The sequence below is a fragment of the Danio rerio genome, chromosome 16 (genome assembly GCF_049306965.1).
Source record: "Danio rerio strain Tuebingen ecotype United States chromosome 16, GRCz12tu, whole genome shotgun sequence".
NCBI lineage: Eukaryota > Metazoa > Chordata > Actinopteri > Cypriniformes > Danionidae > Danio > Danio rerio.
The window spans coordinates 29206126-29229542 of NC_133191.1; the positions used below are offsets into that span (position 1 = coordinate 29206126).

Consider the following 23417-nt stretch of genomic DNA (forward strand, 5'->3'; position numbering starts at 1 on the left):
AAAAATGCTGTAACATTTTAATCCTTTAATTCTTTTTTATTTGTAAAGATATTTGTGTATTGCTGTATATCCTGTATGTATTAAGCAATGTGTAAGCATTTTGTCAATGTTTTAAGTCAATGTTTTTTTACAGCTTCCTTCAAATTATATTTTGTTTAACAGAAACTCAAAGGTTTGAAACAAGTAAAGGGTGATTAAATTATTAAAGAATTTTCATTTTTGGGTGAACTGTCCTATTAGGCTGTCTCAAAAACTTTTTTTTCAAGCACCTGTCAATGGTAAAGTAATCATCCAAAATGCAATTTAGGCATTTCATTTGTCACACTTGAATAATTTGTATCTGTAGATTTATTTTACAATACATATTTTCAAAGACATTTCAAAGACTAGATGTATTTTATGAATTATGGATAAAAAAACTCCTCAGTTAAAACTGTTTTGTCTAATATAAAAAAAACAAAGAAGAATTTTGAACCTGATAACATTTAATGTACTAGATATGCATACAAATTAGTACATATTTAATAAAGCAATGCCTAATTTGCATATTTAAACAACCTTCTGAAAACCTGTAAGACAGAAATTGTCTTCGATTCTTAATGTAATCAATCAACAGTTGAAGTATGGTAATAACTATTAGGTCATTTTTAACACGTTCACCTGTAGCGTCTTGCCTTAAGCATATCAGTTGGTCATCAAATCTCTCATGAAGTCTTTTGATTGTCTTACCACTATGTGTACAGGAGGCAGTCCCTTTAGCATGTTGTCTGGAGCCAGAAGGGGGGACATGTAGGGGTTTCTGACGATGGGTGAACTCTGTACGTTCATCTCTGCTAACTGCTCGGAACGCAAAGGCTCAAAGCCCTCTGGAAACTCGCAGGGTCTCTCAGGGTCCTCCTCACCACCAGGGGGCGGAATGGCCACTGATGAAAAAATTTCTGACATGGAAGGATCCACTTCTTTGCAGAGGTAGAAACTCACATCCTCAGGCTAGGAGAGAGATAAAATATGACCACTGGGTCCATGAACAAAGTCAAACTATACAGTACTCAGCATAATGGAGTACACCCCAATTTGAAAATGAATATTTTTCTCCATTTCTCAGTGAACATAGGCAATGTATTTTGGTGCATTTAAACAAAACTGATTTATTAAACAGATATATTTATAAAAAATAATATTTTAGTCACTCAAACATATTTAGAATACAATTAAACTTAAGCAAAATTAAAAAATTAAAAATAAAAAAAAAAATAAAAATACAACATACTAAACTTCAACAAAATTTTTTTGCATTGTTTTGCTTCTCTTGATTTTTCCTGTTTTTAAATTTTCATTTAATGTTGTTCTATAACATATAAATTTGTGTGCACTAGTATCGCAAGTTATTTGCTAGATAAGCTGCAGATTTGGCTTCAGTACTGACTAATCTAATGTATATGCACAAAAATAATATTGTACATGCTGAACACTGTATGCTACACTGAAATGCAATATCGGTTTCTTAATAAGTATATGGCTCACCCTGGTGTTACCCTTTTCTATTAACTGTACATTTTATTTAGTGCATCCAATTAGCCTTACTTGTATGTTTTGAATCGGCGTATTGCAACCTTGCAAATAAAAGTATTAATTCTTTTAAACAAAATCTGATCTCAAACTCTACTATGTATATTAGGGCTGCACAATATTAGAAAAAAGTGACATTGCAATATTCTCTTAGTGCTATAGTTATATTGCGATATGAATACAGTTTTACGAATAGCTCCATTTGAAAAAGAACTCATAATTTTAGATTGATTAGGATTTTTTTGGGGGGAAGCGTAGCTGAAAAAGAAATAATAAAAACATGACAAGCATTGGTAATTACAACAGGGCAAATATACAAATTAATTAAAAAAATAAATACAATTAATTGTACAAACATTTAATTTATTGTGCCCAAATGGCTTATATTTGCTTAAAATGCTGACAGAGTCACAGGCCTTAAAACAAATGTGGATAACAAACTTTCACTTTAAGGTTAAAATTATTGACATTACAGATGTGATTTTATGTGTGTATTGTAGATTTACACATTGCGATATCAATGCTGCAACGATATATTGTGCAGCCCTAATGTATAGACAAACACAGATTTTCAAACATTAAAATAATAAAAGTTTTACTGTATTTATCTTAACTGTATTGCAATAGTTTATAGACAAAACCCAGTATAATGTTCTTCAGTGCAAAAATATTTTACATAACAATTAAAATCTTGAAAGGTATGACTATGAAACTAATATTTTACATTTTAATTGTCATTTTAACTTTGCCCAAAAAAATGAAATGTAGAATGATCAATCATTCTTTAGAGAGAGATGAAGTCAGCATTATTAGCCCCATTTGATATTTTTTTTTCTATTTCCCAAATAATGTCTTATTTGTTTTATTTTGGCTAAAATAAAAGCAGTTTTTAATGTTTTAAAAACCATTTTATGTTCAAAATATGTTAAAGCCCCTTTAAGCTATATATATTTTTTTTCGATTTACAGAACAAACCATCATTATACAATGACTTGCCTAATTACCCTAACCTGCCTAGGTAACCAAATTAAGCTAGTTAAGCCTTTAAAATGCCTTTTAAGCTGAATACTAGTGTCTTGAAAAATATCTAGTAAAATATTATTTACTGCCATCATGTCAAAGATCAAATAAATCAGTTATTAAAACTATTATGATTAGAAATGTGTTGAAAAAAAATCTTCTCTCTGTTAAACAGAAATTGGGGAAAAAATAAACAGTGAGGCTAATAATTCAGGGGGGCTAATAATTCTGACTTCAACTGTATATAGTGTATTACAATTGTATATTATTACACCCATATTTTTTTACATTTTGTTTTCACAGAAAATGTTATTTTAAACATGGAAGTATATACAGTTTAGTTGCGCGTAATATTTTTTTCCATGTATATAAATCAGAAAATCATATTCTGTGTGTATACTGTAAATAAATGTGTATAATTAAATATGTATGAATTCAACTGAAGACAGAAATATATAAATATATGTAAATAGTATTAGATGGGGCAGCACATATTTGTAAGGAACAAGAGGAAAGCAGATGGCAAAGGAGTTTAAGAGAGGTTAAAATGATTCATTTGAACCAGGCAGCAGAAATTACCGTTTCAAATCCTGGCTGCAATTATTCATCCATTTGACGTCATCTTATCATGGGATGCTCTGCTGGATTTTAACACATACTTGAACTAAATGGCATGCAAAATTCGAGCGCCATCACAGCAGAATCCTTCTCAGTTCCATAACTGCACTTAACTCACCGAGCACTACCCTTTCTTCCTTCGCCAAGTGTGACAGAGAGGGATACATTGAAATAATTGCACAGAATGCAAAAAAAGCAAATGAGTTTCATTTGCACACTCTGTACCCAACCAAAATAACCTGATCAACAATTTGCTGCAAGCTATTAAAAATAGGCAGTGTTAAGAGGCCAGTTAATTCTGTGCATTAGACAGTGTGTGTTTCTGCCACGGCTCTGACTCTGATGCTAATTATGGCATAACAAACTCCTGTTTTTCAGCCACCGATGGCAATTTGATACTCCCTACCAACATCTGTGCTGCACTCCAGCAAACATACCGGATAAACAACATAAACGTACTAACAATGAGGCTGTCTGTTATTTAAATGTTATGTTTAACTGTTATTCAAGCAACCGTGTTTAAGTGTTAATGGCTCGGTCATTCTCACTTTAGATTGCAAATTAATCAGCGCAAACATGGCATGTGTTTCACACACTTATAAAGCTTTGAAAAAAAGCTTGATGGATGCTGCATAGCTCAGATTGGCATCCTTGTAGAATGCAAATCAGCCTGATGATTAATATGACTGGCTGTTGCAATCTGTAAAAGAGAGACCTTCGACACTGTGGGAGCTTTAGGGAGATGCTGAAAGCAGGAATTTGATTAAACCTGTTTAAAGTGCAGGATGAGGAGCTGTACCTTGCTCTCAGGTGTCATGGTGATGTCAGGGATGGAGTTGTGGTTGGCAGTGGTGGTGCTAAGGTGGTTGGCATTTTTCTGAACGTTGCTGGCAGTGCTGTTAGTGTGGGTGCCCAGGTCCTGGCACGTCTGGCTCCTCAGAGTCCCCTTCTCCAGGGAGTATTCAGACCCTTCATGGGGCACTGGAGGGTCTACGTGAGGAGAGGTCAGAGACGCTTCTGAAACACTCTTTCTTACTGCGTCTGAAAACCGAGACATTGGAGAGAAAAAAGTCAGGATAAAGTCATTTCAAGGTCACTTTGGTCATGGAAATTATTTATATTAGTGCTGCATGGAAAAAAGTACAAGTGCGATATTTAATATTTGGTGTTAAATACTGTGATATACCAAAGCAATTTTATGGCCAATTGTAACTTTTTGATTTAATGACTAATTCGTAATGATCAGTGTGATCTCTTTTATATAATTAAGTATGATTTGCTCGTCTCCACTGAGGGGTAGGGTAAGGGGTGGGGGTTAGGGGCATTCCTCTTTAAAAAATAAATGCGTCTTCATCCAAATTAAATTGTATGAATTTGGATGAATTAATGCAGATTAATACTTCTATGTCAAGCGTACGCGTATGCTTCGGTGTGGAGGCATAGCTTTTGCCGCTGCAGTTGCCGACGCTAGCATGCACTTCTCAAAAAACTTTTACTACACGTCACAACGTTCTGTAGCGCAAGCACTGTGATTGGTTGGCTTAGTATCGCTGACAAGTGTGGGCGGGACCTGAGAGCTGCGCTTCTGCAGCTGGATTTTACTGCAGTGTTGGTTTTGAATTTGATTGTCAGGGTATAAATGGCATTGGCGGGCTGACAAAATTTGGGCGGTTTTAAAAAAGTAAATTTGATATGCAACTTATTTAACAAAACATAACTCAAAATGTGTGCTCCTACTTTATTCAATTAGTAGTGACCAGTGCATAGCGCAAACCGTGTGGGCCCATCCTCAAGAGCAGGTGAACGAAAGTTTTATTAAAATCTAATTTCTTGGACAAATACCTCAAAGTAAAACATACTCTAATAGGTAGTGTAATCTACACAACAATGATGATCCAGTTATATTGTGGTTCTGTGACTGCTGAATTGGTTGCTGTATGGCTAAATTATGACAGTTAAAATAACTAGGTTCATTATAATAAATGAAAATTAAATTAAATATTAATATAATATTTTGGGCGTTTTTTTGTGTGTGTTTAGGCGGGTTTTGGACAGCTTTTGGGTTGGAAAAAGTCAGCTGTATCTGGCAACACTGACTATTGTGCAAACCCGTTGGAGTGAGTATTTACAAGTGTCGAGTCCTGTGAAGGAAGTCCAGATGGAAGCTTTGTTTTATGTTTACCTTATGATTAAAGTTGATGCACCAAATGAGCGAGTTTGAGCTACTTCTAAGGTAGCGTTCAGAAAAAACAAAAGACATGCGAAGAAACTTGACACAGAGGAACATAAAAACCCACTGCCAGCTAGCGTCCTGGAAGTGTTATTGCACTATATTATAAACAAACAGCATGCAGAAATATAAATGCACAACAACAGGTCATGCCAATTACTCAGCGCAAAAATATAAACCAGGGTTTATCCACTTTTCTGACATTATGTAAAATAAATGTTACATTTCCACATAAAATCTGACTGATTTTACTCCATTATAAACAGTTTGGAATTCAATAATATTAGATTAAATGGGATGATTTTGTCTGGGAGTTTATCTACACCAGTCATGCTCAAAATTGGCCCATGGTTACCTGTCCTGCCATCCTATCTCAGAAGAAAGCAAGAATGATGGAGATGTCTCGATGTTGTATTGTTAAAAGCTAATTGAAATTAAATGTTTCAATTAAATGATGTAAATTAATCCGATTTTTTTTTTAATGTGCATACTGTCACCCGACAATGGATAATGAATGAGGTTGATGAAGAATGATGTTTAATGTATTCAGCATTGAACTCCACTGTGTTATAAATGTGATTGTTTGTTTTTATTGCAGTTATAATTTTAAAAAGTTAAACTGCATTATTTTATATGGTTTAAAGTAATGTTTTCTATTTATTTTAAAATATTATTTTTTTTAAAAATCAGGAAATTACCCATGGCAACATTAATTGAATATAGTTTGATATATTTACATTTGGCCCACAGCTCTCAATGATATTTGGTTTTGGCACCCCTGATCTACACATAAGGAAATCTGAAAAATGTAAAGATTTAAGTTAAGGATTTAACTATTTACATTTTTACTTAATTGATTTTGGGAATTTCCTAGAGATGAGTTGCGGCTGGAGGGGCATACGCTGCGTAAAAACGTGCTGGATAAGTTGGCAGTTCATTCCGCTGTGGCGACCCTGGATTAATAAAGGGACTAAGACGACAAGAAAATGAATGAATGAATGCTTTTGGGTAGTTATAAATCTAAACATGTATTACCCAAGTTAAACATATCACTAAAGTTAAAACACATCTCCATGTGTTGGTTTGCACCACTGTTGCACAATCTGCTGTTATATATTGCAGACTGTGCACCAGTGGCGCTAACCCATATGGTGAAATGTGTTTTGATTTTGATATATCACAGAGTCTTTTTTTGTAGTTGCATATTTGTATTGATGTTGCTCCAATGTTATTGGTTTGTTAATGTCTACATAAAATAATAAGAGGTCCAAATTGTCACGGTGGAAAAACAAAACTAAGGCAATCCTGAATTCCCAAAGCAATCAGGAAGAAAGAAAAAAGCGGGGACGCTTACAGTACAGAAACATCTCTTAATGCAAATATGCAGAAAGGCGAAATGAGAAAGTAACGAAAGATGTAAAAGGAGTACAAATGGGCAGAGGGCAAGAATTTTAAGTATAAGGGGTGGGGGTTTACAAAGACCCTCACACAGACATTGGCGGAGGCTGTTGGCCAGGAAACAGTTGCCAGGGAGAGGTAAGGCATGTGACTGGCTAATGTGAAGAGTGTGTGTGTTTATGTGTGTGGGGCTTTAAACAGATATCCAGGAAAATATTAGGGCCCCTCAAACCCCCATACAAACAGACATAAACAGACACAAAAAAAACAGCAGTCAAAACACAGCTGTGTAGCCCGTAGCCACAATCATTTTAAAAAAATATATTCTCTGCTATCCTGGTATAGTGAATAACGAATCCTTGGCCATCAAGAGGCAATTAGACTGTTTTGTGTTGTGTGTCACACCACTCTAATGATGCCTTTTAGCCACACTGCATTGACATCCCGTACAGCCCTACTCTTTCACTCACTGTGTGAGCTAATGAACTCAAACGATAAGGGATCTGGGGTTGATAGCAGCCCATTTAAATCAACAGACATGCGTTTGCTTTGTTTGAGATGGTTATTATCAGCTTTTCATTTCAGCTGCACGACTACACAATCAAAACCACAATAAAAACTGAACTGAGAAAGAATACTAATACAGAGATAGTCAGAAGTGTGCATTTGAGACATAATAGGATGTATATATTGGTACCATATTACTTATTGGTCTTCCGCAGTATGCATGTGTAAATATATTGAACGTTGTTTCAATGGGACAGTTCATGAGAAAAAAAAAGTAGTTTGTTCATCTTCCATTCCATCACTGTTTCAGTTTGTTTCTTTTGTCAAACACTAATAAAGATTTTGAAGACAGTTGATTCCATATAAATTTTTGTCCTAAGATGTCCACGGGTTATCAATATTCTTTAAAATACTTTTTGCAAATAATCTATTTTCTGCAGATCTCAGACATCATCTCAGATCTTTTGGAGCATCAAAACGTTTTCTTTTAATTCTCTCTGATTATGAGTGTTTTACAGTATTGCAATTCTGTTTGGCATTTAAATCTGTCTGTTAAGCTAAAGACAAGGTTGATGAACAAGATTAAAATCTGCTCAAAGAAAATAGGGCAGACACTTGACAATCTTGATGTGTTCTTTCTTATCAAAAGAACCTCACAAGGCTGGCTAAACAAATTGTTTCCAACCGCAACCCTGTGTTGAATCATGACTTTGTGCAATGATTTGAAAGTCATGACATTAAAACATTCATTTGTGCATCAGGCTGTCCTAAATCAAAATAAGGTCAGTGTGAAATTTAAACATATGTCTTGTCTGTTTGTAAGGAGTGTGTAGCATACTATAACGCATGACAAATTTCAGATCCAAGCCTGACAATTAAGTTAGAGCAACAAACACACAATAAAACTGGAACCATTCATTTAACCACTGATGTGCAGAATTTCTCTGTTTGGGATGCAATTTCATCACTAATTTCCTTGCTAGGATGTAATTTATGAATACAGTTTTATGTTGTGCACATCTAATTAAAATAAAATATTGAAGGATGAGCTTCTTGAACAGGACGTGCTTATATTAAGTGTTTCAAACTAAATTATAGACCTATGGATGTTTTCCTTAATGTGCAGCTTGCATGTTTGATTGTACACTTACCTGTAAATGTGACAAATTCTGCCAAGTACTTAGGCTTATGCTACAAATATATCTTTCTGGCAGACATGGTCACTGAATCCACAGCACCCTGTTTTTCCTTCAGAATAAGAAAATAAATAAATAAAATTTCACTCTTCAAATCCCTGCCCTTTTCTGCTCTTCTCTGGTGAAATGATCTGCCAACTCTCAACTACCTCTACCTCAACTGCTGAAACCATCACATATTTGAAAAAGGCCTCCCCACACACAATCAAATGCTTTGTTCCTTTTTTGTAAGTCGATTTGGATAAAAGCATCTGCTAAAGGTATAAATGTAATTATCCTGACACAAGAGACTCTATGTTCATCTTCACTGACTTTAATGAATGTGTCCCACTCTGCACATGTGCATCTAATAGATGGAGCAGATAAGAACAGGAGCATAACAATTAACCAAAACATTTTTCTTAAATATTCTGCATCCAAAATGGTTTGCACTTTAACTATTACAGCACCGTAAACAGCTGTTGTGTGTTGCTATTGGCTGCAGTAATAATGACGGGATATTTTACCTACAAATGTCAATTTACACATCCTCCAATTTGAACAAAATAATGTTTTCAATATATTTAATAATTTATTCTGTATCTATCAGAATGTCAATATAGTTGCATCCACAATTTTGTCTTAGCATTTATTTTCAGCTTAAAATCATTCGGTAGATATGTTTCCACACAAATTGCACATTGTATGCACTAAAGTATCTTTCCCCTCTCTTGTGTACCCTTAATTTTCTGGGAAACTAGCACAATAGATAAATAATAAAAAATTAACATTTATGCAATTTATGTCAGGAAACCACTTAAGTTCCACATCAATTCTGATCATTTGCATACTTTATTTTTTATTCACCTAATAAAATATTTGTTAAACAAATTGTAATTTAAAAAATATGTTTAAAAAAGCTTATAGATCTTAAATTTGTAACACTTTACAATACGATTGTATTAATTAATGTTAGTTAATATATTTACTAACAGGAAACAAACACTGAACAATACATTTATTACTGTATTTATTCATGTTGGTTAACATTATTAAATGAAAATATAATTGTTCATTGTTAGTTCGTGTAAACGCATGGTGCATTAACTAATGTTAGCAAACATGAATTTGTTTAAAAAAAAAAAAAACAATAAGACTTTCTTTTTAAATTTCCTGACGTTAAAATAGGACCCAAATCCCAGTGATTTTGAGGCCCACCAAAGTGTGATGTAGGAGTGTCTTTCCCCCTCCCACCGAAGTGATTGACAGGCACCATGTTTCTATAACAGCATGTTTACACATGTCCACAGAACAATTATTTGGCAAATAACCTGGGGTTAAAATATTTGTTACAACTCTCTGCAATTTTTATTTGTTTTAAAGGTTTAAAACGTTTTTAAAACATAGCATGTTCGTAATAAAGAGAGTAAAATCACCATGTAATTCTTAAATGTCATATCACCATGGCCCCATGGTGTCAGTAAATGCTAATATGCGTGTACTGCAAAGTGCATTTGTGTAAGACTCATCATTTCAGAAAGGCTTGAATAAACTCCACCACAAATACAACAAATAAAGTTACTTGGTATTTTTGACGAATGAGCTTTATTTCAGCTTCATTCGTGTCTGTCTCTATCACTGACTGCTGTTTTGTTTGATGTGACACATGAGTAGCAGACACGCATGTGAAAATGTTGGGCAGAGAGAAGCAGCTTTTCTGCAATTGAAGCCACAGGCTACAAAAACAGCTCCAATGTATTCAGACACCAAAAAGGGCAGATTCTGAAGGCTAGAATAAATAATCTGATGGGTATTTTGAGCTGAAACTTTAGACACATTCTGGAGACATCAAAGGCTTATTTTACATCTTGTAAAAGGTCTAAAATGAGTGCCCTTTAAAAAATCCTGTAAAAGTATTAATCATTATTAGTTCAAGTTAATAAATACATTAAATAACGTTAACTTAGTGTGTAAAGTGTGAATGTTAAAACTGTAAAACATAAAAGAAAGTCTATTGGCCTAGGTGTGGATAAAAGAAATTTAAAATAAAAGAAATCAATTTTATATAATACCATTAGCCAATGCATAAAGTAGCCTAATCAAAAATCATGTTTAATTGATCTGTTATCCTTTAATAAGATTTATGTATTTATAAAAAAAAAAAATGTGTCATTTTGCAGTGCTATGCTGAAAGATTAGAGAAAGTGAAAATACCCACATACAAAGCCTCCCTCACCAGAGGTAGAAAGCAGTCGGAAATGGACAAAAGAGACATATTTAGACATCATGTGTGAACAGTAATGCGTCTCCTTTGTCCACTTATATTATATTAATAGCAGGTGCAAACAGGGCCTAACTTGCACCTCAGAGTGGCATAGGACACAAGCAACAACAAACTCTCTCATAAAATCCTGTGTTTGGAAGCGGTGCCTGATTTTCAGGTAAATGACAGTGTGAGACAATTTTAGGAAATAACTTCACAAGATTATGTTGATGATGGAATTTAATGTTGCAAAACTATTAAAACGGCATTCGAGTTGGTGTGTGATGCTATTAAACACTGGTTAGTATAGTTATCCTTTTTTTTTTTTTTTTACAAAAATAAAATAAAATAAAATAAAAATCACAGAATTTATTTGGTAAAGGTTTTTTTTTTAATTGCAGTTTATACAAATTGTGCCATTTAAAATGTGCATAATAAAAATGTCACATAAAACATGTTTTATGATCTTTAATATTTTGCATATATATTTGTGAAACTATAAATAACATATAAACTATAAAAAATAGCATTTATGCAAGTCAGGAAACCACTTAAGATATTTTTTTTCATCCAAGTTCCACAAGAGATCACGAGAATCAATTTCTGATCCTTTGCATAATGTTTTTATTCACCTAACTTAAATTCTTTCAATGTTCTAAAATATTTGTTGCAAATTATATTCTAAACTTAACCGAACACCATTTTTAAGGGGCTTTCTTAGAATCTGAAAGGAAGTTTGTATGAAAAAATCTGTTTTTCATCCTAAAATGTGCATTAAAAACAGGAGTATGAAAAATAAAGCTAGTGACGACTAAAGGAAACAATGATGGAAGTAACTAAATGAAGCAGTGGCTAAACAAACGTAGATGAAATGCTATGAATAAGACCACTGAGGAGAAAGGTTGCAGAGTTAGAAATGTATAATAAAAAAGTGACTGTTGTCGAGAGAACAGGCACCGTAGGCAATTCCCCAGTCTGCATATATTAGCCTTCCAGGTATGATTCAGCAGCCTCCATAGATGATGGATACAGATTGAAACGAGGCCTCCATTCAGATGCATTCAGTCAGCGCGCGCTCAGAAAGAGCACTTTTCACAAAACCATCTGTGGGTCATGCACCACAAGCTGGAGAGCTACCACATATAGCTCGGAACAAATGGCTATTATCAGCATGGAGCCAATTATATCAAGCAAGGCAGAGCACTACGAGGGATCCATGTGTGTTAATTTAAACCCAATTAAAACAGATCAAATGATTAGCCAGCTGCACTATTACAACTGCATCATCGTCAGAGGGTGTAGGGATTAAAATCATAAAATGACATATTGATAAATGTTGTTTTAGATACACCGAGCGTAATGTTTTACTTAAATGCATGTACCTGCACTGCCTCTGTCCAGCAGAGAGTGGATCCAGTTGGAGGCTCCCTGTTTAAAGTCTCGGAGCAGCAGAGAAGCATCTCTCTTCACCATGCTCAAAGTGCTCACCTTCTCCACCTGCTTCTCCACCTGCGGATCTGTGCCTACACACAGCAAAGAAAGACAAAGCAAAAAACATACAAGAGGGGGTCAATAAAATTGAAACTGAAAGTAAAGGGATTAATCAATCGATAAAAAAAAATACTTAAAAGTACAACGAAAATATTTCTCGATTCATTTTATTTTATTTATACTCAATTTATTTTTATTGTATAGTCACACAGTGGAAATGACCAAATAAAAACAAAAGACACATTTTTTGTTACAAATTTAAAATCTTAAAAATAATGAAATCAAAATAAAAAAATTAATCAAAATGAAAAATGTAAAAGAAGTACTGTACTATTTAAAATGTATAGGATTTTTTTTACAATTCTGCTTAATTACTCCAAAAAATTAAGCAAATATAAGCAATGGCAGGCATATGAACTTGCCAGCACAAATGCAAACTTTAAATGCTAATTCTTGCATCGAAAGGTGACACTAGTGCTACTTCTGAGTCTAAACAGCTATTGAAAACATTTTTATTATTATATTTAAAATTATTTTTATTTTGGTTTACATCAATTCCATTCACAGTTTGAGCAATGCTACCATTAAAGCAAAAATAAAATGTGAAGTTCATGCAGCACTCACTTTAAGCTGCATGAACTTCACAAGTTTATGTAAATCCTGATGATTTCTAGTAGGATTCTTGTAAATCCAAAAGTAAAAGAAAGTCTGTTATTCAGTAGTGGACAGTATTTTTACTTCATTGCTGTATTTACAATACTCAAATGATCCGTTCAGATTGAGTCTCGAGATAATCATTAATTGATTCAAATAATCTGTTCAGAATGATCCACGGTCATATAAGAGTTTGAGCATGCAAAATGATGTTGTAAATTTTTTTTTAAATAATTTTAAAAAGCAAGCAATCCATATTTTAAATTTCTGTTCAGAGAGGTCATGTTTTGATCTTCTATTGGTCTCACGTGATGCGATTTCACAGGTCAGAGCTCATCAAGCTTGAACTTGAGCAAACAGTGAAACTTGTCGCACAAGTTTGCGTTTCCGGTTTGAGTCATTCGTGTAAATGGACGTTTATAGGGTGAAAAAGTCCAGTGTGACCACAGTTTGAGTCTCTGCCAACTGCCAATTAACTCACTAAATGGATCCATTCAGAGAGTATCCAACTGCTAATGCCTGGTCCAAATTATCTGTTCAGAGTGAAACTCCAGTTAATGATTAACTGATTTAAATAATCCTGTATAGTAGTGGCTTTTAGTGAAAAACAAGTTTTGGAAATAACATAAACCTATTAGCTGTCTGTATAATCTCAAATCTGTCTTAAAAACTAATGCCAGCTTTTGGACAATTCATAGTAATTTGTAAAAAAAAAAACAAGATGTTAAAGATAAGATGTAAAGATATACACTACTCCCCACACACTTTAGGGAGGTGGACATTAAAAAGCATCAAGAACTTTTGTACTTTTACAAATAAATGTAAAAATAATTAAGTATGTATACATACTTCTATTCAACTTGATTTATGTACTGTGTCCAGCAAAACTGTAAAAAATTGACATAAAATAAAATACAAAATTAAAGTATTTTAACTAAATTGCAGCTCTGTTCTCTGAGAAAACATCCAAACAGAAGAAAGATGGACTTATAATATCCAAAAGCACTAAATATAAAGTCTACTTTACTATAATTCACCTCCCAAGCAAAGAAAACACAAGCTGTGGGCCACCGGTTTGACTTTACCATCACTATGATTGAAAACACTACTAATCGAATAATTTATAACAAAACACAAACCTATTAATCTATTTCTGACGTGCGTGGCTTCACTTAACTTTACTTGTTGAATTCATTCATCATCATTAAAGTGTCAACACTCTTGAAATTGGGAATATGTTAAACTTTTTTACCAGCGATGAATTACGCATTGGACATGCCCGTTCCAGCTCGCTAACAACCTGAGTCGCAACACAGCACTATTTGTCATAAAGTCCTACTACGCTCCCAAACTGACCTGCGTAAGCACTGAGGCAGCGTGAGAGCACACTGAGGGGCAACAGAGGGTCCATGAGGCTGAGGAGACGGGATGGCGAGGCATACACTGTGAGCAGAGTGGCAGGATATGCAGCGACGATGCCATCCGGCATGCGCACACCATGAGCTGCGGCCCGCATTGACACAGTCACACACAGGTTTCCTCCAGCACTGTCGCCGGCCAAACACACACGCTCACCCGTCCAACCTGAAGAGGAGATGGGTCAATAAAGGTGATTTAGAAAGGGACTGAACAGGCATTTAATTGAGCAATAGGTCAAATACAAGCTTATTTAGAGCATTAAGAAGATACATTCACTCTATAATTCTCAACCTCAAATCGGGTCTCATTTTTATCTCTGATCTGATGTGGTTTTCGCACCAAAAAATGCCCAAAGAGAGTTATTAGTGTGCGTGATCCTGAGACAGATAGCAGAGGTGAGAGAACACTGAATGATGAATATGTTTACACCGCTGTAGTCAGACTGAGTGTGAGCTGAGTTTCAATAGGCATTTTTTGTTCCCTGTGGGATGTCGATACGAGCACATCACAACAGTATGACAGACTGTCAAGTCTGCCGATTTCACTTGTCTTGTACCTTAATCAGTTTTCTTAAGGTCTACTCAAGTGTCAGAATGAAACAAATATAAGAAAAATATCTGTAAAATAAATAATTTAAAAAGTAGTCTGGGCGATTTATGGTGCAATTATTGTAAATAATGTATTCAGTGTTTTATTAAAGTGGTAATAAAAGAAAATGAAAATAAAATATCTCTCCACAAAATGTATTCTGAAAGCCTGAAGGAAAGACATTTTATTCGGTGGCTTTAGAGTGCAGGTTTTGCACTCATAAAAGCTACAGTAAATGTACATATAAAAGCCATATGTTGTTCGATTGGTTTGCTTTGCTTTGATTGGTTAAAATTTTATTTGATGGTTGCTTCAAGCAGCCAAGCAAGAATCTTGTAAAAAATTAAAAACAAAATAAATAAATAAAAAGACCTAATCTCTGCCTTGTTTGATTTTTTTCTTATAATGCACCATACTTTCACTCAAACAAAAAAATTAAAAATAAGTTTAAATGGGAAATCTTGTTATTGAATCTCTTAAATTTATATTGTGTCTAAGCATGTCGTTCAGTCTTGTGTTGTAAAACAAACTTTAAACCTTTAAAATTTACAGTAAGCAAAGTAAGAGCAGGCAAAAGTGCAGAGGGTTGTTCTAATTTTGTCATCAATCTGAAATTTCAACATGTGAATATTTTCATGTTGACATGAGCTGTCAGGAATAAAAGTTCAACAAACTTCACCCAAAACTGAAAATTTTGTCATCATTTATTCACTCTTTATATTTTCCAAACCTGTAACCATTTACCTCTATATTAATTGTTTTCCTATTATAAATTAGGGACGGTTGATGAGAAACAAACATTTCGTGTCAAGATCCCGAAGCGAAAGTGTTTCGAAACGCTGTACCGAAGCATGATCCGAAACGCCCAGGTCATGTGACTAAGGTGATTCGAAATGCCCAGGTCATGTGACTAAAGTGATTTGAAACACCAGGTTCATGTGACTAAAGTGACTCGAAACACAAGGTCATGTGACTAAAACCATTCAAAGCATCTGTCATTTCATAAGCGTTTCGAGACCTGGCAAAATGCGTTTCACTTGACAGGGTCGGAAAAATTCGGAAAGTAACTGTGCTGCAAATATTTCGTGTTCAAATCCCGACTTGAGTTAATTATGACTTGATGTATTTTAATAATGTTATTTTTTTTACGACCAAACCAAGACATATTTACTCACAAAGTGTTAATTCCGATGTGAGACCAATGTTAAAACAAAACAAGTTACAAGAACAGAGCATTTAAAAAATACCATCCATAGCTGCATCACCTTGGATTCAAACCTATTATCTCTGAATTCTACTCAGGAATTCTCACCACTTCACTAAATCACTTGAAACTTCGACTCTACAATGTGGGGTTTAAAACCTTGTTCAACTGTTTCTTTGTTGAAGCTGTTCCAGAGCAATGCATAAAAAATAACAACTAGGTGTCACTGTAGAGACAAGCTTCGAAACTATTTGAAGCTTCGACATATTTGCTTCGACTGTTCAGTGTTTCATGAAGCCTTGCTTTGCCCACCACTACTATGGATATCAATGGTACAGGTTTTCTGGTTTCTTCAAAATATCTTCCTTAGTGTTAAATCATAGGTCTCAAACTAGATTCCTGGAGCATCGCAGCTCTGCACAGTTTTGCTCCAAGCCCAATCAAACACACCTGGTCCAACTAATCAAGATGTTCAAGACTATTAGAGACAAATAAGCATGTGCGAGTTGAAGGTGGTTGGAGCTAAACTCTGCAGAGCTGTGGCCCTCCAGGAATTGAGTTTGAGACCATTGTGTTAAACAGAGAAAAGAAAAGTTTGAAACCACAGAAAAGTTAGTAAATGGTGTATATTTATTTTTGAAATGACTTATCCCTTAAATTACATTTTTCTTTATATATATGTAGTCGTAACTACAATTTTCTTTTGCAGAAGATTTGATTTGTTGCTAGTTCCATTGCATTGTGACTTTGAGAACAAATAACATTAAATATAATCAGGAAGTAAAAAGAATCCGCTATTCCTCTTACCAAGAAGGTTGTGGTTCTTGATGGCCCAGCAGTAGGCATAGAAACATTCCTCCAAAGCCCGAGGAAAGGGAGCCTCAGGAGCCAAAGAATAATCCACTGAAAGGACAGGGGCATTCAGGTCATGAGACCAGCTCCTCAGATATGGCTGGAGAGAAGAAGGGAAATAAAGATAAAGAATTAAAATGGCTTCTTTCAATTAGAAATGTTGAAAATTCACACCAAGGTCTCCACTTTAAAGTCCTTTCTTTCTCTCTTTGTATTTACAGGGCTTGTAGATTGTTTAGTTTAATATAAAAATCTTTATATTAAACTAAACAAGCTTTTTTTTACAGCGGCATTTCTTCTGTGATGCTGGCCTGAGTGTTAGACAATGTAAGCGGAGAAAATATTATAAAATTTTCTTTCTATACTAATGAAGGACTACTGAGACATTCCAAGCATGGGATGGGTCTTCCTGGTGAGGCAGAGTTCCTCACAGCTCCGATACACATCTCTGCCATTTGCTTACAGTAACCATGTGCTCTTCACCATACACAATTCATCTGCTTTTGTTCTTCTTTCAGATAACTTTGTCATGTTTGGTGTCATTTGACAGTTTATGACTTCAGTGTTGTAGTGATGAAATCAACAGAGACATTGATTAATTGTATTTCAATCTACAACATATTTGCTGCGTCATGACCTGAGGAGAGTATGTTAATGTACTTCTCCCCCATTTCATCTCTTCAACTTTGCTCTCACGTTCAGCTGGTTTTGGGGGTTGGTTTTCACTCATGTTTGACAATGCTTTGCTCAGGGTATAATAGGGAAAGGTAACTGATCTGGGAGAATGGCTTTTACTCTGCATCTCCCGCACACCAGTGCGTAGCCTCATATGCTAACAAAGGCAGTTTAACTGTCTTTGTTGCTCGGCAGTGCATATGTTACAGCTAATTTCTTTATACAGTATGCTAGTTTGTTTCCTTCTACTGCCTGTATATTTAAACATGTAACTTAATAAACAACTTTGCCTGCTTTAAGACATTGAGATTCTTTCTCTTTATCAATGATGATAACAACTTTAATGGAGTCAGATTAATTAGAATGGAGTCAGATAAATAATGGGTTTAAACACGCCATCCTTCAACTGCTTTCTGTTTCCGATTATTGGTTCAGAATACCAGCGTAAGCTTCAAGCCTTACAACAATAAGACTGTCATTTCCTTCCCTCCTTCCTTCCTCCTGTCAATCCACAACTGACTGCACATTTGCTCACTGCTTGCCCAGCTCACATCCCTGCAGTAATTTCTCACTCAGTCCTGACATCCTGTACTTTCTAATGGTTTCGGTGTGACTGATCTGCTGAAAAGCCTGAATTACAGCCCTCAACTCCACAGTAAATGTTCATTTGAAGTAGAGTATGTCACTCTAAATATCCACCTGATTGCATATCGCCAAGCATTCATGTAAGAGAAAACATTTAGGAAACGAGCACACTTCTTCTCAGATATTTGAGTAGTTTTACTTCTTTTTGCTAGTTCTCCCTCTCTGTCTTTTGTAGTTTAAAGGCATGATGTGTGCTGACAGGCGTCACAACATGTTGTTCTAACTGCCTGTTACATTTGATATCACTTGTCCATTGCTGAGTGGCGCTCATTGAAGCAGTTAATGCATTGTGTCAAAAACTCAGGCTCCCGCTGTTGACTGTTTGTGTGATGTGAAGGTGAATTTTGCATGAGTATGGTGACAATGTGATACTTTAACTGAACAGCAGTGTCATACTTTGCACAAGACATGATCAAATGTGGATGATATCCAATATCTTTTTCTGTTTCGAAGAAGCTGTTTGGTACATTCAACAAAGGAAGCACTACTTGAAGTGAATAAATGATTAAACATAGAGATGGGGTCCACCTGTGACTGCAGTCAATTTCTGGAGACTATAACTATAAAATCTATAGACTATAAAATCTACACAATTCTGAAAAACATGCTTCAAACAAACAGCAGGGAAAACTGAAAGTCAAGAGATTATCAGTAGAACTGTCTAGAATAGCTCTACAACTATTTGTACATTTGATTCTGGCCACTTTCAAAAAATAGCAAACAAGTTTTTTAGATTATTAGGAAAATTGCATTGGATTGTCTCTTGTATGTCAAGCATTCACTCTGGATTATACTCTGTTATGAAGTAGAGGCTAGTTTAGTTTCCCAAATGGCGTTCATATAACTTAAAATGACTATGTTTACATGAACACCAGTAATCAAATTATTTGACTTAATCTGAATAAAATAATAATATGATTAAGGTGTTTACATATAAATGTTCCTGTCATGATATATTTACATGTTAAAACACATAATTTGATTAACGTCATTGCGTCAACACGCTATACACATTTCCTCCAGAATTTCATGTAATTACAGTTGTTTCATTTTACTTTGTCGACTGCAGTTTGGCACTTTCACTTTCATTTAGGAACATTTCTTGCATCTCCCCCGTAACAAACAAGATATTGGATGAGAGTATGAACTGCTGGAGTAGTGTTGCTTTAATGGAATTTGATAGCGCACACCACATGAAGAAAAATCCTCCACATTTTGCGATGCAGGTGTCTGTGGTCCTTTACTGACTTGGAGGTGCAGAGAAAAGTGTCAAACAGCCGTGTGTATACACTACCCTGTCGCAAAATGTGGCAAAAATCCTACACGATGGTAATAGTTTGATTAAGGTGTTTACACATGTCTATACTGCACTTTAATAATATGACTAAAATCGGCTTACTCCACATGTCTTAATCTGATTTCTGTTTAATTAGATAAACAAAGACCTTAATCTGATTAAATGAATCAAAAAATCGAGGTAGGCTCTTAATCAGAGTTTTGTCTTAATCATATTAAAATCAGATTATTGCTGCCAATGTAAACATACTCATTGTTAAATATTAAATGGTATAATTTCTTGAAACTGAAAAAGATCCTCTGGTTGATTTGCTCCTATTAAATGGATCATTGGGAGATACATCACATAAGGGTGGAAATAAAAGGGCGAGTAAATAGAGACTACATTTTTAATTTTGGTTGAAATATGACAACACCTAAAGTTATACCCATTCATAAAATGGGAGTTCGGCATCTTTTTCTAACTATAAACTAATCTCTCTTCTTTAACAATTTTCAACAATGTTCGAAATATTTGTGAAAAATTATTTGTTACCAGGGGTCCTTAAACTTGGTCCTGGAAGGCCGATGTCCTGCAGAGTTTAGTTCCAACTCCAATTAGACACGATTGAACAAGCTAATCAAGCTGTTTCTAGGTATACTAGAAACTTCCAGGCATGTATGTTAAAGGAAGTTGGAGCTAAAATATGGTGGACACCAGCCTTCCAGGACCAAGTTTAGGCACCCAGTTATGGACAAAAACTAATTTTTGTGTGATCACTATTGGGCTTCAGACCATCTCCATGGCAGTAATGAAAATAGTATAAGAAATCTCTCATTTAAAAGATAATAATGAATATGTAGTGGGAGTGTTTAAACAAAAACTTTTAATATTATTGACTATGCTTTATTAATTATAAAATTGGAAAGATAAAAAATGTGAAACAAAAATTTTTGATCTTTTAGTTCAAACTAGCAATGTTATTTCTGATTTAAAGAAAGTTGCTTGTGGCGTAACCTATAGTTTAGTGTTAGGCCCTTAATTATTTATATTGCAAAACAGGTTTGACGAAGGAAAAACAAAATTTATATTTTGTAATCATAAAAGGTACATTTAATTTAATTTAAGGATTATTAATAAGGAATAAAAAAAAGTGTACACAACTAGGCGATATTATCAATTATAAATTATTTGGGAAACTACATATTACTCAATGTCCAAATCAATTGTAATTTTCAGTAGAACAAAACATAACGAATGAAAATACTCTTTACACATTGCATTGTGATTGAACAATTTATTGAATTTTGTATTTCTGCATTCATGCACGTTTAGAATTATGTCTGTACATTTTGGAACATGTTTAATGTAATTTTATTTATTCAGTATCATCAAATTTTGCATCAAAGTTAATTATGGATAAAAAGATAAGCATAATAAGCTTTTGTAACTATGTTTAAATTTAATTAGTGAAATTATGGTAGTGAGAACCAAAGAAAAAGAACTGAATTAAAATTGATTTGAATTGGTTTCAAAAGTTGAGAAGAGAACAGGAAAATAGATACCTCATGTGATTTGGAAGTCTGTGCCACAAAGCCTCCTCCGTGGAAGTGCAACACCAGCCAGGGAGAAGGAGGACTGCGCTTCGTCTTCAGGCCCAAAGAAATAGTTATTGGGCCTCCCTCTGAGCGACATAGCGCTAGTAACTTCTCACTGTCCTGAAGACAATAAACAATATGAAAAAATGTGAAGATTTTTCCGTTAGAACTAGGGCTGTGAAATGTCAAAATATCTCAGATCATGATAGAAGTCATCTCATATTTTAATAATGATATAGATCACAATATCCTTACTATCATTTCCATTAATTCAAACAATTATTAGTTTATATACATTGAGCACATGCAAAAGACAATTTTTTTACATTTGAAAGTATATACTCAGAAATGTACTCATTCATATGTGAACATGTATCTTCCTTTACTTAGGGAGTAATGTTAAATTTTAAATGCAGAAATAGAAAAAGTAAAAAGAAAACACTTTTCAAAAATGAATGATTACAGCTACAACACAATATATATTTTATACATTGTTTGAATATTGTATATAATTATATATCAATAATATAAATAAATTTTTTCATGTTTTTATTGTTCAGCACATCTTGTTTTTTTCCCTTTTCACTTTCTCAGGTTGCTATTATTCATGTTTCTGTCTGCATACCCATTATAGCATGTATGTGGCGATCATATAAATTTTAGTATTTTGTGACACCGCAAAATAAGTAAAATGTTACACTTTTTCGTCCACAAGATATACATTAGTGTGTGTGTGTGTGTGTGTGTGTGTGTGTGTGTGTGTGTGTGTGTGTGTGTGTGTGTGTGTGTGTGTGTGTGTGTGTGTGTGTGTATGTATGTATAAAGTGTATTTATATGTACAGTTCTGTCTTGGGCAAGGCAGTGGCACAGTAGGTAGTGCTGACGCCTCACAGCAAGAAGGTTGCTGGGTCGCTGGTTCGAACCTCGGCTCAGTTGGTGTTTCTGTGTGAAGTTTGCATGTTCTCCCTGCCTTCGCATGAGTTTCCTCCGGCTGCTCATGTTTCCCCCACAGTCCAAAGACATGTGGTACAGATGAATTGGGTAGGCTAAATTGTCTGTTGTGTGTGAATGTGTGTGTGGATGTTTTCCAGAGATGGGTTGCAGCTGGAAGGGCATCCTTCCATCGTAAAAACTTGCTGGATAAGTTGGCGGTTCATTCTGCTGTAGCGACTCCAGATTAATAAAGGGACTAAGCCGACAAGAAAATGAATGAATGAGTTGTGTCTTGTTTTCTAATCTGATTGGCCATGCGATATTCTGGTATATCAGAACTTGTGCAACCTCCTCACCCTTCTGTATTACTCCGCCCACATAGAGTGACAGCAGATCAGTAAATTCACTGCAGTTTGACAAATATTGCAGCTGTTGGACAACATAATGCACTTTTGAGGCTTTTTTGTTTTTGTTTGTTTTTTGGTTTGAATGTAGTTGTTAAGATTGCATCTATGCAGTTTATTTATAAGGATAGTTTCAGAGGTCACTGAAAACATACTTATTTTCTTTAGCTTTTAATCATGTGTTGTGAGTTTAAGTACTTTGGTTCCTTGTATGTTTGCATGTATTATGTGTTTTTATGTATAGCACATTGGTACCCATTGTGGTTGGTTGAAAGTGCTCTAGAAATAAATTGAGTTGAGAGTTGAGGATAGTGCCTATTTTAAATATTTATAATTTTTGAGAAACTGTGTGTTGGCATCCATCAGCACAAGATGGAAACAGAGACAGCATAATAAGCCCTTAGCGGACAAAAGATCAGCGTATTTTCAAACTATAGCTGATCAAAACATTATAAAAATAGTGAGTGACATTCTAAGTCGATCTCTCTCTCTTTTGTATGTTGCAGTGCTGTATTTATACCATAGTAATTGTAGTGTATTGAGTGTGAGATGGAGCTCACATATCAGGATTGTGTGTATTTTGTGTTGGCCACTCTTTGTATAACCCGTCAGATGCAGATGTGAAGTAGTCCCTTTTACAAAAGGATTTTTAGACTCTCCGTGTTTGATTTTCTTTTTTATATACACAAATATGTTGTCGAAATGTTGTAAGTATTAAATGCAATATCAAACTCATAGCAGTGTGATATGGCTGTATATATTCACTGGTAAGACACTAAGGCACTTGGTCTGTGGCCTCGTGCCACGCACGCCTCCCACAGTTCCAGTATACAGCCATATCGCACTGCTACTTGTGTGATACTAACATTTCACAGCCCTAATTAGAACACAACCTCCT

At 34.7% G+C, this 23417-nt stretch overlaps 1 protein-coding gene across 18 annotated transcripts in view; it reads right to left on the bottom strand.

The window, feature by feature from the left end:
- lipeb (lipase, hormone-sensitive b) overlaps positions 1 to 23417 on the bottom strand; it is a 52289-nt gene that overhangs the window by 3576 nt on the left and 25296 nt on the right. For 17 of the 18 annotated variants that reach the window (XM_068214134.2, XM_009292349.4, XM_073926036.1 and 14 more), the window contains 6 exons: positions 21150 to 21302; positions 16944 to 17088; positions 14282 to 14509; positions 12163 to 12303; positions 4007 to 4248; positions 730 to 990 (listed from right to left, as the gene is read on the bottom strand). In XM_068214134.2, the coding sequence (XP_068070235.1) occupies positions 730 to 990; positions 4007 to 4248; positions 12163 to 12303; positions 14282 to 14509; positions 16944 to 17088; positions 21150 to 21302 (1170 nt within the window). Of the gene's footprint in view, positions 1 to 729; positions 991 to 4006; positions 4249 to 11148; positions 12304 to 14281; positions 14510 to 16943; positions 17089 to 21149; positions 21303 to 23417 lie in introns of those variants that run through there. The other variant, XM_073926043.1, reaches the window with a different exon arrangement.